Source organism: Mangifera indica, chromosome 8 (genome assembly GCF_011075055.1).
Source record: "Mangifera indica cultivar Alphonso chromosome 8, CATAS_Mindica_2.1, whole genome shotgun sequence".
NCBI lineage: Eukaryota > Viridiplantae > Streptophyta > Magnoliopsida > Sapindales > Anacardiaceae > Mangifera > Mangifera indica.
In genome coordinates this window covers 3,541,436-3,558,771 of record NC_058144.1, presented here as the reverse complement: position 1 = coordinate 3,558,771, position 17,336 = coordinate 3,541,436, and the positions used below count along the sequence as shown (strand labels likewise).

The 17,336-nt window shown below is 33.6% G+C and overlaps 3 protein-coding genes across 6 annotated transcripts; all 3 read right to left on the bottom strand.

Annotated features, from left to right (window-relative positions):
• Nucleotides 1–2,659: 2,659 nt before the first annotated feature.
• LOC123222955 lies at nt 2,660–3,892 on the bottom strand. Its single transcript, XM_044645989.1, has 2 exons — nt 3,716–3,892; nt 2,660–3,051 (listed from the first exon to the last, which is right to left on the bottom strand). Exons 1-2 carry the CDS (start codon nt 3,769–3,771, stop codon nt 2,859–2,861), a joined length of 249 nt encoding a protein of 82 aa, XP_044501924.1. The 5' UTR covers nt 3,772–3,892; the 3' UTR covers nt 2,660–2,858.
• A 462-nt stretch (nt 3,893–4,354) lies between these two features.
• LOC123222897 (BTB/POZ domain-containing protein At1g03010-like) lies at nt 4,355–9,423 on the bottom strand. Of its 3 annotated transcripts, none has more exons than XM_044645916.1 (5): nt 9,164–9,423; nt 7,856–8,158; nt 6,679–6,745; nt 5,214–6,407; nt 4,355–5,133 (listed from the first exon to the last, which is right to left on the bottom strand). In XM_044645916.1, exons 2-5 carry the CDS (start codon nt 7,945–7,947, stop codon nt 4,594–4,596), a joined length of 1,893 nt encoding a protein of 630 aa, XP_044501851.1. In that variant the 5' UTR covers nt 7,948–8,158; nt 9,164–9,423; the 3' UTR covers nt 4,355–4,593. The 3 variants fall into 3 exon arrangements, with proteins under 3 accessions (XP_044501851.1, XP_044501853.1, XP_044501852.1); XM_044645918.1 differs by having other exon boundaries at nt 7,856–8,041; XM_044645917.1 differs by having other exon boundaries at nt 7,856–8,045; nt 9,164–9,422.
• A 908-nt stretch (nt 9,424–10,331) lies between these two features.
• Nucleotides 10,332–15,937, bottom strand: LOC123224112 (zinc finger CCCH domain-containing protein 32-like). 2 transcript variants are annotated; one of them, XM_044647643.1, is made up of 8 exons: nt 15,584–15,937; nt 15,287–15,429; nt 14,775–14,837; nt 14,540–14,659; nt 14,119–14,409; nt 13,720–14,037; nt 11,107–11,516; nt 10,332–10,616 (listed from the first exon to the last, which is right to left on the bottom strand). In XM_044647643.1, the coding sequence occupies exons 1-7, from the start codon at nt 15,669–15,671 to the stop codon at nt 11,121–11,123; spliced, it is 1,419 nt and encodes a 472-aa protein (XP_044503578.1). In that variant the 5' UTR covers nt 15,672–15,937; the 3' UTR covers nt 10,332–10,616; nt 11,107–11,120. The 2 variants fall into 2 exon arrangements, with proteins under 2 accessions (XP_044503578.1, XP_044503576.1); XM_044647641.1 differs by having other exon boundaries at nt 10,332–11,516.
• Between the last annotated feature and the right edge of the window lie 1,399 nt (nt 15,938–17,336).

Below are 17,336 nucleotides of genomic sequence, written 5' to 3'. Positions count from 1 at the left end.
TTACTGTGAGTTTTTAATCTCTGTAATAGATGATTTTCTACATGTAAAATTGTTAAATTTCTTCCAATAATGATTCAGTGATCTAACAAAGAAGAATTGAAAACATGGCTTGTAAAAGACGTTATACAACCCACCAAGCATTGGCGAGGATACGATTCGTTAATTCGATATGATATGACATAAAAATAATAAGTTAAAATTGAGACTTTAAATACAAAATTTATTTTATATCAATCTGACATAACTTAAAATTGAATCAAACTGTGTTATGATTGACATAAAAATAATTTAAATTAACATGAACTAACCTGAATATATGGAGAAATGCTAATTAAATATATTTGTTAAGGACAAATTAAAGAAATTTTAAAGGACAAGTACTGATAATAGTTGAAATTCTAACATATTGCATATAGTTATATCTCTATCATAGTAGTTGAATTGTGTATCGTATTGTGTATCGAAAACTTAATTTTACGTATTGTGTATTAAGTATAATATTATATCGTACGATACAATTTTTAATAAATAAAATAAACTAAAAAATATAGTAAACACGTCATCATTTTGAAAACTATCATAAACACCTATAAAAATTCCAAATTTCTCATATACACCTTAATTACATTATTATTTTTTCTAAAAAGTATATCAATCTGTATTGATAATATGTATCGTATCTTATGAACATCCACTATATCGTATTAATTACGATAAACCTTAAAATATATATCGTTTTTAAATCTGTATCATATTGTATCGTAAAATATATATTATATATCTTAAAATTCTAATAACTATGATTTTCATATAATTGAAATTACTTCAATTATTCTTTATTTTTATTTAAAGTCTTATTTTATCATTTAGTACTAAAAATAAGATTTAATTACTAAGATTATTGAAGTGTTTTAAATCTCCTAATACGTATTTTTTTAGATCATTTGTAAACATGATACAATGTTATATTATTTGTTTTATTGATAGTAAGTTGGGGTTCCTAATAAAAAATTAAAATGTTAAAACATTTATAAGAGTGAAAATAATAAACAATTTTGGGTTATATTAAATTAATCTGAACATAATTTATGTTAAATTAGGGATGAAAAATTTTGACACATACCTAATTTAAATTAGAGTTAAAAGTCTCTAAATTAATAATACTTAAGCTAATACCGTACGAATAAATCTAGATGTCTACAACCAAGATAGTGAAAATTCCCCACAACATAGGGTGACAACTCATGGCTAATGCCACTCTAACTGTTGGATCTAAATTATATTCTTCAAATCTCATCAAGATTTATGGTGTTCTGAAAGATCTATTGATTCGCATGGTACCTGAGCTTGATCGCGCGGTTCATCATTCCATGATTTCTTCTTTGGCGCACATGATGTGACCACCTGTGTTAATTGCAGCTTGTCAATTTGAGAGTCGCATCAGTTATCTGTACAAAAATTCTGATTGGCAAAGAATTATAACGATTAGATTGGCCTACATATCTAGATCAATGAGTTCAAAGTTTTCCAAATTTGAAAAAATTAAAAAAAAAAAAAAAAAAAAAAAAACCTGAAAGCCTTATTCCCACCTTAGGTATATTGAAATCTCAATTTTATATCTTTTAATTTTCAAAAATTCAAATATCTATTTATCACTTAAAATCTGTTAAACTTTTTCATTATAGTAAAAATAAAATAATTATTTTACTAGTAATATTAAAAAAAGTATAATTATATCTCATTTTTCTCTTCAGGTTTTAAAAACTATTAATTTCATCCTTACCTAAATATTTTAAGTTTTGAAAAGTGACTATTCCCCCCTCTCCTAGCATAGGTTTTTCTTTTTGTCCTTCTCCAACCACCGCTCTATCATCGACACCGTCCTCTTCCCACCCTCATTGTCAAAATCATTTAGATGGCCTAATGGGAGGCCATCTAATGATCTCTTTGTCTTAGAACAGACGGAGATGATTTGTTTGTGTCTCTTCAAAGATGAATAGATGACAAAAAGTCCCTTCTCTTTGTCATCTCTTCTAAGACCAAAAGATTTCATCTCTTCGTCACACGGCCTTCCAAGATGACCAACCAAAAGATTTCGATAGGGGTGGGAAGTGGAAGTCATCAGTAATTGAGTGGTTGCTTGAAAGGAGAAAAGAAAAAAACTTTGGGAAAGGGGAGGGGGGGGGGAATAGTCACTTTTTAAATTAGAAATGTTTCGACAAAAGTGAAGTCGTTAATTTTCAAAACTTGAAGAAATAAATGAGATAAAATTATCATTTTTTTAATATTACTAATAAAATGATAATTTTATCCTTGATTCTAACAAAAAAGTTTATTAGATTTTAGATGATGGATGAGTGTTTAATTTTTTTAAAATTATAGAGTATAAGTTTGGAATTTCACTATGTCTTGGGTGGGAATAGTCTTTTGGCCCAAAAAAAAAAGCCAGAGAGTATCAAACTAAAAAATATCTTAAAAAACCAAAGACAAAAAACATGTAGAGAGGAAAAGTGTTTGATCAAGAACACCTACCCATCATCAATCAGGTAGAAGACTAGTTTGAGGCAACAAAAAGATATTCATCAAGTGAAGCACTAACCTTACTGTCCGTATCGTTAACAAAATTGACCAGAAAATCAAGCGCACCAATATTCCGATGTCTCACAAAATGTATATTTACTTATGTATGCAACATCATGTCATTTCCAATACCAAATAGAACTGATTCAGTAAGCATTTTTTTTTTTTTAAATTCATAGAAATGGTATTCTAAAACTTAGAAGCACTCACAGTTGAGCTCAGAAATTCTACAAAATTTGACTTAATACAATAATTTAAACTATAGCAGCAAACGATCCTCACTTGTGAATAAAATCCTTTATAACTCGGTTTCCCTGATCTAGGCTTGCATTTCTTCGCCAATTCTCAACAGCTCTGTTAACTGTAGCATTTGCATGTCGTATCTCCTCTGCAGAGAACTTGTGTTCTATGATTCCCAAGGGTCCAGGCTGCAGAACTTTAACCACAGTTTCCATTTCAGCCTCAAGCTGCCTTTAAGATGAGAAAAGGACATAGCAGGTAACATATGTTAATAGATGAAACAGAAAGGCATGAGGTTCCGGTAAGAATATAAACTTACAAGCATAGAAGAGGAAGAATATTAACTTCACCATCACTTAAAAAAAGATTCAATCATCCATGATAAACAATTTTCTATGACCATTAAACAGATTTGAAGCCACAAGAAGAATTAATAACTAACATTGAAACAGAGCACTAATGTGAGATTAAACTCATTGCTGATTTAGATTTTTTAGAGTGGAAATCCCAAATTATGAATTCCCACTTTCAAATTCCAAGAAAACTCAACAGAGTCCTTCAAATTCCATAAAACAACAAATTATGCGCTCTTCCTTTTAACTTCACAAATGGTCTTACGGAAGAAACATTTAATTCCATCTCTCCAGACACTGACCATTCGAGACACAAAGAAGTCATAAAATTCTATCTGTTCGAGGAAGAAATAAGTTCTGCAATCACCTAAATGATCAATTCGTGTAACCCTCATAACTTCATGAACATAAAAACTAGTGTCAAACCACATAGATAGGATACTGGTGATCGATTACGGAAGGATTTGAGCAAGAACGATTAATAAAATTAAAGCACAAAACCCTAATAAAAAAATGTAATATATGTAGACAAAAGATAAAACCTGAAGAGCTTTGAAAACGGAAAGAATTTGCCCAGGCGAGATAAAGATTCGGCCATATCTCTCTGATATATCTACACACCGTTTCTCAGTGTGACAGGAGAAAAATACTTCAGTTAATACAGAAAGCTCGGATCCTATGCTTTAACGGCGAACTTCAAAGGAGGTGTATCGTTCCGAAATTTTATGTATCCCAATTCCCAAACATCGACCTTCAATTGAAACGACACCGTTTAACGGTTTAAAAAGATTTCGCCGTTTAATTGTCTACACACGACATCGTTTTTCAAAAGAAAGCAAAACAATAGTTTCTATTAGATGGCGTTTTAAATTAACAGCAAAATATCAGGGAATACGACACCGTATTCAAAAAATAACTCTGTTTGGTGACCAAACCCTGCTCTTTTTGGTAGGAAACATTACTTGAGTAGGATAGTTCTTTCGGAAAGTAAAATAAATCAGCAGAGAACTTGAACTCATTCAGTCCAGATGGAGTCATTTAATATTTAAATATTATTGATACGATGACCCAGTAAATTTTTATCATAGGTTCTAATCTACAAAAATGAAGTGTCTTAAGTTAATGATATTGAGTCTATGGATGGAACTTTCCACTTTGAATAACAACTGGGAAAAGTATACTTATGCCAAACCTGAAAGATGATAATTTTATATCTCCCTGGACATTACCTAAGATGAACATGTAATAGTAAGTTATTGGGAGAAAGAGAACCTGCATACATATGCATTCCTCAAGACTTGCTAGTTCAAAATGTCATGGCAATGATGATGTCACAGAACAGGCAACCCAGAATCAGCACTCAAAAAACTATGCATTCAAACTACTATGCACTCTTTTACTTATTCACACTATTACACAGTTATGACACAGAGCGGCGCCATCGCTTCTGAAACAAATATCGATTTTCTGAATTTGGCTTCCCTCCTATTGGCTTCATCCCATTGATCCTGAATAAGGCATTCAGCTTGCCTAATTTTTTGGTAAAGGTTTTCAATAGTTTATTTGCAGGATGGGATCTTACTAGCTCTTGTTTCATTGATGCATGGTCCTTTTCTAGGTCGGTTAGTCTCATTCTCATTCTTGCAACTTCAAGCTTTAGCTCTCGGTTTTCTCTTCTCACCGACGCATAATTATCTCTCGGAGAAATGGCTCCACTTCCTGCCCCACTGTTTGAACGTTGAGGGAATTGCCCGTTTATTGAACCAAAAAATAATTGATTGTGCCCTCCACTCATTGCATTTCGAAGCCTGATTTGTTCAAAGTGTAGCACTTGAACGGCCATTTGCACTGGTAACCTTTCATTCTGTGCTGCATGACTGCAGGCTTCTTGTGATAGTTTCTGACAATCTATTGCTTTGCAGAGTTTGTAGCCTTCAGAATCCTTAATATTTGGATGAACCTGCAAATAGAAGCAGATTGGTGTTCATAACTGTCCTCCATATAAACTAAATTCTAAGTATGAAAGAGAAAATTTCCCACTTTGAGAAAGATGTCCACTGCTCTGTACAATCCATCGGTTACTATTCTAGCATGATTTGGAATTATTTCTGCTAATGATATGAACTTTGATGGCATTAAGTTGGAGTCCAATGCAACTTCTGCAAGATAATTGTCCAATAACTTTGACACCTTGAGAATTGAGCTTTGTTTAGGAGATCCAGGGCTGTCAAAATCATAACCCATATCGCTTTCATCTCTCATATGATTGTCTTCGTCGTCATCTTCATCCAAGTTCAAAAATATGGCGAAGATCCTCAGGATCGAATCTGTATCATAAATATTGCTGTGGTTGTTTCCGTGTGGATTCGCTGGGATAAGGATGTCTTCAAGAATTGCCTGATCCAGTTGAAGACCAATACGCCTCTCTAAATCGGATCTGCAAGAAGTAGTTGCCGATGCTATTATTGCTGTTTTCAACAAACTTGAGAGAAATGCCATTGGAACTGGACTCTTCCTTGATTGAGTGGGTAATAAGCCAACGATTGCTTCAACAATGACCCTTTGTTTCTTCTGCAACTCTAAATCTAACAGACTTCCTTTAAGTAGTTGAGGATCCCTGACAAGACCTTGAAGAGATTTATGAGCATAGTTTATTAAGATTTTGCTGATCATCTCCTGTTTTAGACCTTTTGACTTAACTGCAGATAGAACCCGTTGGAAGAAATCCAAATTAAGCACTGCAAGAGCCTTTCCCCACCGATCCGCGGGTGTTTCTGGTTCAATTTTTGAAGAATGTTTTGCAGGGAAGCTATGATCAAGTTTTAACAAGCCGGAGGTGAGCTGCTCTTTACATGCATTATTTGCAATTGCGTTAATGAGCCTATTAACCAGGTTAATCTCTTCAGATATGGGCAAGAGGCTTTCACAAGAGTGAAGAATGAATATTGCGCTTGATATGTCAGGGAACACCATCTCCTTTAGATAAGCTTCGGCTAGAGTCTCCAAGTTTTTCTCCACAAAGTCTTCTGTCATTTCCAGGAAATGGGCTGCACAACTTAGCATTGCAACATTTGAAAATGTAATATCAACATTTACTCCATAGCAGAACTTTGCAGCAAGCTCAAAGGCCTCTGGTCCACCAGGAACAGCTGAGAGATTCACGTGTGAAATTTTAGAGTCTTTTGCTTCCGACAACAATTTACGAATCCTTCCACTTCTAGAAACGAGAGGGAACTGCAAGAAAATTGAAACAATAAGGGTAAATCTTCAGATGAAGTTCTCTTTTCCTTGAATTCTTCATCTTTCAGTTTTTCTCATTGCTTTGTTTTAGTATTAGCATTTAACTTTTCATTGACAAAAATTGATGTATTCAGTTTTTTTTAAACAGGCTGAGTTGATATATATGGCTATATTGCAACTCAATAAAAAGCAATAATAAAAAGAGCGTTAGCAAATTTGGTAGAAAAAAAATGCATCACAATTGCTTAAACCAGAATGTTTGTACCTTGTGAAGTGCAAAGCTTGATGCTCCTACTTCGATAGTAAGGTCACTAGAGACATCAGAAATCGGCCTGCAAGATATGCAGTAGACTAATTGAAGATGTATTTCATTACATAGAGACAAGGCATAAAGGAAACAAATTAGTAAACAAAACTCAGTAATACACTTTGGTAAGTGCCACTAAGGCCTGCAATCTCATGTTTGAATTCGTGATCTCTAAATGAAGAATAAGTTCTTTGTCAAGAGTAAGTTATTTTTATATACAGTTAACATCGAAAAACCTATGGATACTACAATCACAATCCTCTGGATTCATGTTTCAACACGTAAGGACCAGACTTATAAAAATGACAGCTCAATTATTAAACCCTGCATGACTAGACTTCCAGCAATAGTACAGGCAGTAAGGTAGACTTTTCTGTTGATAAAGACTGAAGAGAAGAATCCCAGAACTATTTGTGCCTGGGAAATGGAAACAATATGACCATTTTCCTGAACTGCATTGACAAGATGAGAACCACATGGGTCATTTTACAGAAACTTGATAGCTGTGAATTTTGTTGAATTGTGAATGTCAAATCAAATTTAATGAACTGACATCTAAATCCTCTGTGCACATCTGACGGGTCTGTCCATAGTAAAAGAAAGCAAATTATTGGCAGGCAAAATATTTATTGTCGTTACAAAATTAATAGTACAGGATTATAATATATTAACCCAGCAGCCTCATGAGACTGTCATTTGGTTGCAGAACTTTCAGGTCAAGATCGCAGGTCTGATCTCTATCGGATTCCTTGCATAAAGATGTACAATAAATTGTTGCTTTCTCGCATAACTAGTCCGGAGTCTATCCACCAATGATACATTATGTTTAAATTAAAGCAAGCATAAAAAACACTACACTGATTGACCCTGTTGCAATGAAATATAAATCGTATTCATCTTTTGGAATTGCTCTAGTTTTTTGTAAATTCAGACCCTCAATGTTTTAGAAGGCAAAAAAGTACGTATTGCGGTTTTAGTACTGGCACAACACCGCCAGTGCTAAAACCGCAATACACCACCTGTTTCATTGCAATGGAAAGTAAATACAAACTCCAGTCTACAGATATTAGTAAACATCAATGGCAGTATGCAAAAGTAGCAATAGAAAGTAGCTAGCAAAGAAAGAAAGTATTACCATTCAGTGGCATGTCTTATACTGGAGCTTGGACGAAAGGATCTCTTTCCTGATATAGTTGGCTTCAATTCACCAATAGTTACAACACCCATCTCTTCAAAAAACTGGCAGTTCAGCCTTAATTTTCAGTCTGAAACTACTGTCTTCCACGCCAAATCCACTAAAAAGTGTCTTTTTCTCTGGAATCTAACTACATTAACAACCCATCTCTTGTCAGTTACGAAGCAGAAGAGAGTTTATGATTTTCTTGTGGTGAAAGGTTGTTTGAGGACACCTTTCTGCCTTTATTTTTTCTCCCTATAGCTTTGTAGAAAGAGAAGGCTGGAGTGAGGTAAATGTCACATGAACCCATGCAGAAAAGTAAATTAAGGTGTAGTGATGAGTTTGAAATAAACTTTAATGAGTGTTTATAATTGGCCTAATCTAAAGTCAAGAATGTTGCTGGTGTGCTTACACTTTTCGGTGAAAGACAGTGAGAATGGCCTTTTGACATGGTTTTTGTTTTGAAAGATTGCAGGAATTCAGAAGGGTTGCAATGCTTTTGGGGGTTGTAATCATGCCTACTGAAAGCTGCCTACATAAAGATTAGTATAAATTAACACTAAATAATTTGTAAAGCTCATTGAAGCGGAAATTAAGATGATGAGTTGGATGACATGTTATAATGAGAACCACTGTGTATCAACTAAACCTACTTCAGGGTGGGGGCAAATACAGCTTTCATGTCAGCTTAAGAGGCACATTTGTGTAACAACAATCTTGACTTTAGCATCAATATTTCCATAAATACTAGAAAATTTGATTAACTAAGACCAACTATAAACAGTGTAATACTAACATATAATATGACCTTTTTTTGGCAGAAACACTTTTGGCCAGAAAGAAAGGCTTCATATAATTGATATAAGTTCAAGTTACATCACCCACATATACCAAAGCAATAATTTTTTTTATCATCCCAAAAAAATAAATGTATGTGAGGTGACTATTAGATTAACTTATGACAAAGATTGCATTGATCAAGTGGTAATGATGATCCCATCAATTGGTGTTTTTGTGTTGCCATTTTTTTTATTGGTAGATTACATTTAACCTTATATTTAACAAAAAAAGGTTTGATATTCAAATGGTTAAAATGATTTCATTTCATCATATTCATCTTTCACTTTCTTTCAGGGGAAAAAATAATTTGACTGGATCAAAATGACATGTACTTATAATTCATTTTATTTCTATCTTGCAGAGGCAAATAATATTTGAATTGTTTCAGGAAAGCTAACATAATATTTGAGTGGGCAGTGAAGATACCTCTCAGTGTAGACTCATAAGTGCGGTGCGTGAATGAGTTATACACATGGAATCTTGCTTTGAAGTTTCAAGTTTTGTTTGTGTGGGTTCAAACTCTGGGGGAAGATTTGGTTTTGCCGTATTTATTTTCCTTGAATTTGGGGAAACCGAAGGGAAACAAAAGCTAAAAGCCAAAAAGGTACACATGAATAATGGAGCTTGTGGCCACAATCATAACACGCAACATCTGAGCCTACCATACTAATTCATATGACCCATCCGTATATATGCTGTACCACTTCATCCCACTGAGTAAATTTTTTCCTTTTTAACAAGAAACCCCACAGTTCAGATGTAATAAGCAGACTTAATATTGATATATCGTCAAAAACTTGAATTCAAACTCTCACTCTTAACTCTATACCTTTTTTGCCACTTAAATTATCTCTTAATGTTCCCACGAGTACCTTTAATTTTGAAAGTATTGCTTGCTGTTTTTAAAGGGTAGTAGCCCTAGTTTAGCACATTAATTTCAGGGCGTTGGCCTAAATGTATCCAAATAAGAAGAGGATTGGGTGGGTTCCTTAAAATTTGTGCTTCCCATCTGCCTCATGTCGATGGGCCATTCTCCTATACGGGGTGCTGCTACTATGATAGATGTCGAACAAGTACTTAGGAACCAAAGCTTTTCAATTGACAGGAAGAGGTTATGTGAATGAATTCTCATTTTTCTTTTCTCCTCAATTGTAGCAGGCTGATTTACATTGAAATAAGTATGTTTTTTCTGTATTACATTATCTTTTGGCCCAAGTGAAAAGATTAAGGAGAAGAGTAGCTTGTTTATCTGACCACCAACATAAATCACTTTTGATTTCGTTTTCCTATAAGACAAAAACGCTGCATGCGCATTAACTAATTCAAATGTTTGAACTGGGATAAGATTTATGGATAATTTCTTTAATTTTTCTATAAAATACATAAAATCATGTTTAAATCCCCACATTCAGATGTCCTACAAGAATTCATTCCAATATCATGCCAACCAAAATTTGTATGTATGAGCTATAAATTAATGATGTTTTCACATAAAACCAGTCACAAGCAATAATTTTTCTTTTTCATCATCCCAAACAATCACTAAAGCAGATTCACAACCTCCCTAACCTTTGCCTTGCAAACATCAACCATATTACACAAGTACTAATATTTCAATATAATACTTGAAATTTGACAGCAATCTTTGCCATAAATTAAGTAATTCTCAAGGTCCCATAATGTCTTATCTTACATAATATAAATCAATGGAGAGAAATAAGAGAATTTCTACAGAAGCTTTCTCACTCATCCAATACATATAAAGACCCTTAAGGACACTAGTTCTCTTGTATCCTCAAATGAAGTTGCAGTATGCCTTCTTGGGACCTTCAAAATGTCCTCATAAGAGTAAGACCTACCAGATGGGGGGAAACTAACCCTATAAAATCAAACGTATAAGTTCAAAGATACCAAAATTGGAAGTTTATCCCCATAACTTTGAGAGAGGCATGAATAGACAGCAAAGTAACACAAGGAATACAATCTACGAGTAAGAAAGACATGAATAGCATGGCTGAGTAATTCATGGAACTGATCATTCTTTCCATTGCATAATTGGTCATATGACACAGAGATATAAAAGGTCCAAAGTTAAACAAGTAGGAAGTCGGCCTGATCATTGCCTCTGTTGCTATTATTTGGGAGATTGAGGAAGTGTTCATATGGTGTTTGCTATTGAAGCTTATTTAGATGGACACAAAGATGATCATATAAGACAATCAATCCTATGGTGAGGCAAACCAGATTGACTGATAAAGCCTGACAACTATAGGTAAACTTTGCACAATTGACTATAATTTACTGAGATCTATAAACAAGAAACATATAAAGACTAGAGAAACCACATTTGGGGGCTAATGAAGAATTACTTTCATGTTATACATCAACTTGAACGACGAACTTCAACTCCCTGCCTTGTACTTCTGCTACTGCTTAAAGGAATAGAAGTCTGACCTGAAAGCTGCAAGTCAGAAAGTGGACCAGGCCCAGTCTGAGAGAAAATCAGACCAACAGAACTATTTGAGCTATTTCCAGAAGAAGGAATTCTGCTCAATATAGAATCCTTCTTGGAAATCAGTTCAGGCCGCAGCTCAGAAGAAGAGGACGGAGGGGCCAGAGTAGACAGCAACGAGCCAACTGGGTAGGGAGCAACAGGCATTTCAATGAGGGAGGACGCTGATGGACTATATCTCATTGTGCCCACTGGATGATCAAATTGGCATGTGGACCCAAACTTGCAGTATCCATTTTGCAAGTAGAAAACACAAGGCCGCACCCCCTGTTTTCCAAAGAGCGATTATATAAAACAACCATTCAACTTGCCACATATCACAGCCCAACATCAAAAAATTTTCATAACACCAAGCAATACATAAGTAGTTCAAAATATTAACATTAATCACAACAGTGGAAAACATATTAGAAACAAAATAATTTGGAGATATATTACATCAGTATTCTAAAATAAAGCATAATGATTACAATGACATGGTATCACAACATCATAGTGCATTTATGCCAAGGTTCAATCCTTAAGAACCTGTCCCTAATACCCTACACAAGCGAAGTCAAATTAACCATATAATCTCTACTATAAGGCTCTGAGAAAGTAAAAAATTAAAAGGCATTTCAAGAAGACAAAGGTTTTAAAAAACATGCTATTTCCATCTATTTGTTAGTGAAGTGATTAAAATGAAAAGAAGTGTTCATTAGTTTTAAATTCCTCTGTACTAAATTAGAGCCTGTGTAGGACAAACAAACTGAAGCTTTCAACATGTGAATAGCCAAATCCATGCAACATACTTGGGAAATTTTTAGATGGCATTTCTCATATCATAGCAAAATTTCATTTACAGACCAGAATTTCTGAATAGCAACTATAATTTGCTGTAACATATAAAAATTATTTACTAACCACATTTACCCTAACTTAGTTTCAAAAAGGATAACACATATCATAATTACAAACAAGATTCATTAAAGAATCCTAGAATAATAGCTAAATGATGAACAAATTTTATTGATATGATGTTGGGAAAGATGACTTTCCATAAGACCTCACTAACCCATTGTAATGTTTCCACAACATCAATCCAGCTGTTACTTGACCTCAAAAAACATGTGACTAGAAGAAAGAAAGAGAAATTGTAACATATGAAGAAAAAAAAAGCCTCACATTCCAAATGACCAAAAGCCAGAAATTAAACCGGTTTTGTAAATAATACATAAACAAAACAGAAAGACAAAAGATATTTTAAAAGGAGAGAAACATAGAGTATGAGAGTTTTATAATTTTATTTTTTGTTAAACATTCCAGGCCAAGTTTAATCGGGTTAACCACCACAACCAAACTTCTTTGATTCCTGACACAAAGAAAAATAAAAAGAGGGTAAAAATTCATGACCTCAAGTTGAAAACAAAGAGGAGTATAAGGAGACTTTTTACAGGTAGATACTAGAATCAGCCAGATTCCTTGAACCAAAAAGTAAAAGATTAACCAAACATAATTGTTTGTTGATTCCAAACAATAAGGATAGAGACAATAATGAATATATCCTAGGAAATACAGATTTATTTTCAGGAGTTTTGAATATACTCTTTTCTAAGTAATATACAAAAAGAATGTTTTAGAAAATATGAGAAAATTAGCAACACTTAAATCAATTGATTATACCTCCTTTTGATTATGTTATTACTCTTATCAAGTGTAGCTTCACTCTAAATTAAGCTCCTTTAAGCAAACTTTAATTTCGCTCCAGTGCATTGACATGGGTAAACATGCCAACAGATGCAGATTGTAGTTTTAGCAATGTTTTGCTTATAGACAATAATATATCTAGCGATAAATTGGTGGCTAATGTTACATCTCTCTAGCATACATATAGTCATAGTAACTTTAATGTAACATGCAAACCAAGCCGGCTAGCCTACATTATAGAAAATAGCATAAATTTTCAATATCAGTAACAATTACATGAAAACAAAAGCACTCTAAGATTATGGATAGAAAGACTACATTACAGAAGATGGCACACAGTGGAAATCGGAAAAAAAAAAAAAACAATTTCACATGAAAACAGAAGCATCTTACGATCATAAAGTGAAGTATAAGAATAGGTCAGGAAAAAAAAAAAAAAGCACTTATTTAGGCTTCCAGGTTTGATCCAAGAGAGTTGCACAAATTCTCTCCAGCAACCTTATCCATCAAACATCTCCAACCTTACCAAAATCCTAAAAATTTAACTTCATCCTTTAAGGAGCAAGGAAACATAATGAGGGCGAAAAGGAGGAAACTACAACATTAAGATGTATAACATAATTTGGTGAACTAATATGATTGCAAAATAGGGACATAAAATAGAATCTGAAATATGAAGCCAGCCTAACATAGCAGAAATCCCTATAATTGATCCTCTATTTGAACCTTAAGAGACAGAATATAAATAAGAGAGAACCTTAGAAGAACATCAGTAAACTCATACCGGACGAATAGGGAGACCAAGTGGGCTGAGGGCACAATTTGATCTCAGTGCAATCCTATCCCGAGGATGATGATACCTACAAGATGATCCAAATTTACAGTTCCCAGTTTTCAAGAAGAATTGGCATTCAGGTTCACCGGGTCTCTCTGGAAAAGATTGTTCCTTCTGCCCACTACTTGAAGGACCAGTAGAGGAAGGTAAGGAGGAATAAGGTCCTGTAAGTGCAGGCATTGAAGAAGATAGCTGTGCTACTCCATATAGAGAAGTTGCTCCAAGTGCAGGTTGGGCACCAGGAGATAGCACAGGACTCACAGGAGCCTACACCAAGTGTGCCAATTAGAGCATAAGAAGAAATGTATTTTTGGGAAAAATCTCAAAATAAAACAGATCATATCATACCGAGTAAGGACTCCAACCAGAAAAAGGTACAACTCCAGGGGAAAACAGCACAGGACCATAAGCCCCCTGAAAATAAGAACCAGCTAAAAGTGGAGGTCTTGCTACCCTCAAGCTGGTGGGTGCCCCCCTGTACTGTTCAGACATGGGAACTGAAGGAGACTGCACCGAAGGATAAAACTGGGGTGCAGATGCCAGTGTTGATGTACCAGCTGGTTGTGGGTGATCGAATTTACATGTTATACCAAATTTGCACTGCCCCGTTTTTAAATAGTAGGAGCATTCTTTTTCACCCTGTTAAAGCTAATAAATGTAAGAAAACTGTAATTGAAAATTTTCAGAAATGCATAGCATCAGTACATATAAATTCCAAGAGATAAGGAAAGAAATTAAGAGAAAAAAAAAAGGAACTAAGAAGTCAAACCGGTCGTAGTGGGTATCCAAACGTATTCGTTGGAACGTGACTCATGGAACTGCCTGAATGTTTTGGATGGTGGAATTTGCAGGATGCACCAAATTTACAGGTTCCAGTTTTCATGTAAAACTGTTTATCAAGAAATAAAAATACCTTAAAAGGTAAACAAAAGTTTTCAATTGTACAAGAAAACAAGAGAATCTCAGCATAATGTCTAAAACACTGCCTTCCATTCAAAATTTACCTGACACAGTGGTTCCCCTGGTCTTTCTGGGTATTCCCTTGTAGCCCTAACTGCAGCCTCCACCTAAGCAACATTAAAACCAGATAAAACCACTGAAACCCAATATTCTAAATAAACTTACCAAATTATTTTTCAAGCATAAAATAGAAGAAATGAACAAAATTCATATCTGAATTACAAAACTTTCAGACTATGGCACAGACTAATACATTGCTTTCATTTCCTAGTAGCCTAAACACAACTACTCAAGTTCAACATAGTCTAGGCAAGTCTCTTGTCTTTTCTTCACCTTTCTGATATACCAAAAATATATTTAGATAATACACGCCTAATTACACCAAGAAATCATCAGATTTGCCACATCAAAACCTAACATACTTTTCACTACATAGTAATCACCTGTCAATTAAACTAAAAAACTGCACGTCATAACAAATACCCACAACACAAAAATAGATTCTAATACAATATATAGGCAATGATGAAGTAAGCCTCAAGCTAATTATATTTACCGCAGCCCGATTTCGAGGGTGATTGTATCGGCATCTACTACCATATCCGCATGTTCCAGTTCGCATGTAGTACACACAGTCGGGCAATCCAGGTCGCTCCGGATATGATTCAGTGACTTTCGGGTCGAATTGCCACATCGATTCTATATTTACCAAAAAAATCCTAATTCATGATCACATTACATAAAACCCTAGAACTTTTTGCGATTTACAAATATTAAAAATAAAGAAGCATATTCTAAAACGGCAAATGAAATGCAATTGAAATTAAGTGAAATGAAATGTACATGGACGGACCTTCGAAGCCGGTTGGAGGGTTCCATTTGGGCTGATAACTGGACTGAGACCCATTCCTCGCCGTGTTGTTGCGACCGTACAACTCCATGGAATTATACAGGGGAGAGGAGGGTTCTGTATGTACAGTACCTACAGTGAAGTTAAAAAAAGACGACGTTATACAGAATAGGCTCTCGAATGTTTAAAAAAAGGTCGGCGAAGTTCGATCAAGAGTTTGGAGTTGGTTGTATTGAAGAAGAAGGAGAGAGATTAGAGATGCTTTCACTGTAATGGAGCTTTTTGTTTCTCTCGTACGGTCTGGTTTTGTTGCTTTTTAGCTCTGTTTTTGTTTGATTTACTTTTTTTCCTCTTTTTTTTTTTTTTTTTTCTTTTTCATTTTAATTTTTATTTTGTGACTGATAATATTCGTACCCGCCAAATTAAGAACCCGGAAAGGGTAACTTCGCGGAACAGTTTAAAATCAGGCTTTGGACTTTAAATGGATAACCGACACTGACTAAGGTCAGTTTTACCCAACTATTCTCGGTGAATTATGTTTTTACGCAACAAAAGAAAGATTTTTTTTATTTTATATATATCTATATATTTGACGAGGATAAATTTGGAATTTTGATTATATCTTTTCTTATTTTGTTCAATGCAATTCTTCTAACACAACATGGTTTTCATGTGCTTTGCCCCTCCTTGTTTCACCTCGTATTCCTAACATAAATCGCCCATTTCCCATGTTAATTAAGAAGGTAATTATAATGTAGATTTTGTACTTGACGAATCGCTGTGCCTAAAGGGATGTTATTTGTGACGTGATGCTTTACTTTACCTATGTGGAACCCCATAGACACTTTTGTTTTAGTGATGGTCTCATCCCATGGAAAGCGAAATATCCTTGGCCGCCATCTTCATCCATTCGTCAATTTCCTCTGTCAACTCTTTAATTAGAAATTAAGATATATTTGAATAAATTAAAATTAAAAATAAAATTATATTTAATCAAATAATAAAAAAACTTTATCAAACATTAAAAATTGAGTATATATAATTTTATTCTTGAATGATATTCATAATTATATTAATTATTAATAAATTTGTATGCTTTGTTGAATAAGTAAGGAGGGTTATTTTCTAGTCATATTTCTACGCGAGGGAAAAGCTTTGTCGATCATGTTTACAGCCTACAGATGTTCTACTTTTTTAACCTTTAATAAAATAATATGGTCAAAAGGATTATTATATATCCAAATTTTAATATAAAGATAAATATATATTTTCAGTATTTTAAATATCTAAATATCTATTTATAGATTAATTATTACCAGAATTTTATATTAAAAATAAAAAATAAAATTATTATTTTATCAATAATATTTAAAAATATATAATCTTATCTTATTTTTATTTGAGTTTTCAAAACCCGTATTCCAACTTTAACCTTAACTTTGAAAATTAACTGTACTCGTCCTCCACACCTTCAATATATATATATATATATATATATATATATATATATATATATATATATATATATATAGGGTGCCTTATTTCCTAGTATTTATTAAAGAAATTGAATCCACTGGATACAATTCTAATAATTTTTTAACAATTAATAATATACTCTTACATTTATTTTTTTTTAATATAGTATTAAATTTATTATTTATTTAAAATATACTATTAATTATAATTTTCATAGCATTGCCAATTTCAAATATGACCTCATTGGTATCAAGTTCCTAGAATTTTAAGTTTTACCGTT

Excerpts from the sequence above, each read along its gene's own strand:
- LOC123222955 (XM_044645989.1), bottom strand. The coding sequence starts at position 3,771 with ATGGCCGAATCTTTATCTCGCCTGGGCAAATTCTTTCCGTTTTCAAAG. Across the intron at positions 3,052-3,715 it reads CCGTTTTCAAAGCTCTTCAG|GCAGCTTGAGGCTGAAATGG; the intron begins GTTTTATCTTTT and ends CTCATCTTAAAG.
- LOC123222897 (XM_044645916.1), bottom strand. The coding sequence starts at position 7,947 with ATGGGTGTTGTAACTATTGGTGAATTGAAGCCAACTATATCAGGAAAG. Across the intron at positions 6,746-7,855 it reads ATAAGACATGCCACTGAATG|GCCGATTTCTGATGTCTCTA; the intron begins GTAATACTTTCT and ends CATATCTTGCAG. Across the intron at positions 5,134-5,213 it reads CAGTGGACATCTTTCTCAAA|GTTCATCCAAATATTAAGGA; the intron begins GTGGGAAATTTT and ends TTCTATTTGCAG.
- LOC123224112 (XM_044647641.1), bottom strand. The coding sequence starts at position 15,671 with ATGGAGTTGTACGGTCGCAACAACACGGCGAGGAATGGGTCTCAGTCC. Across the intron at positions 15,430-15,583 it reads CCCTCCAACCGGCTTCGAAG|AATCGATGTGGCAATTCGAC; the intron begins GTCCGTCCATGT and ends TGGTAAATATAG. Across the intron at positions 14,838-15,286 it reads ACCCTCGAAATCGGGCTGCG|GTGGAGGCTGCAGTTAGGGC; the intron begins GTAAATATAATT and ends AATGTTGCTTAG.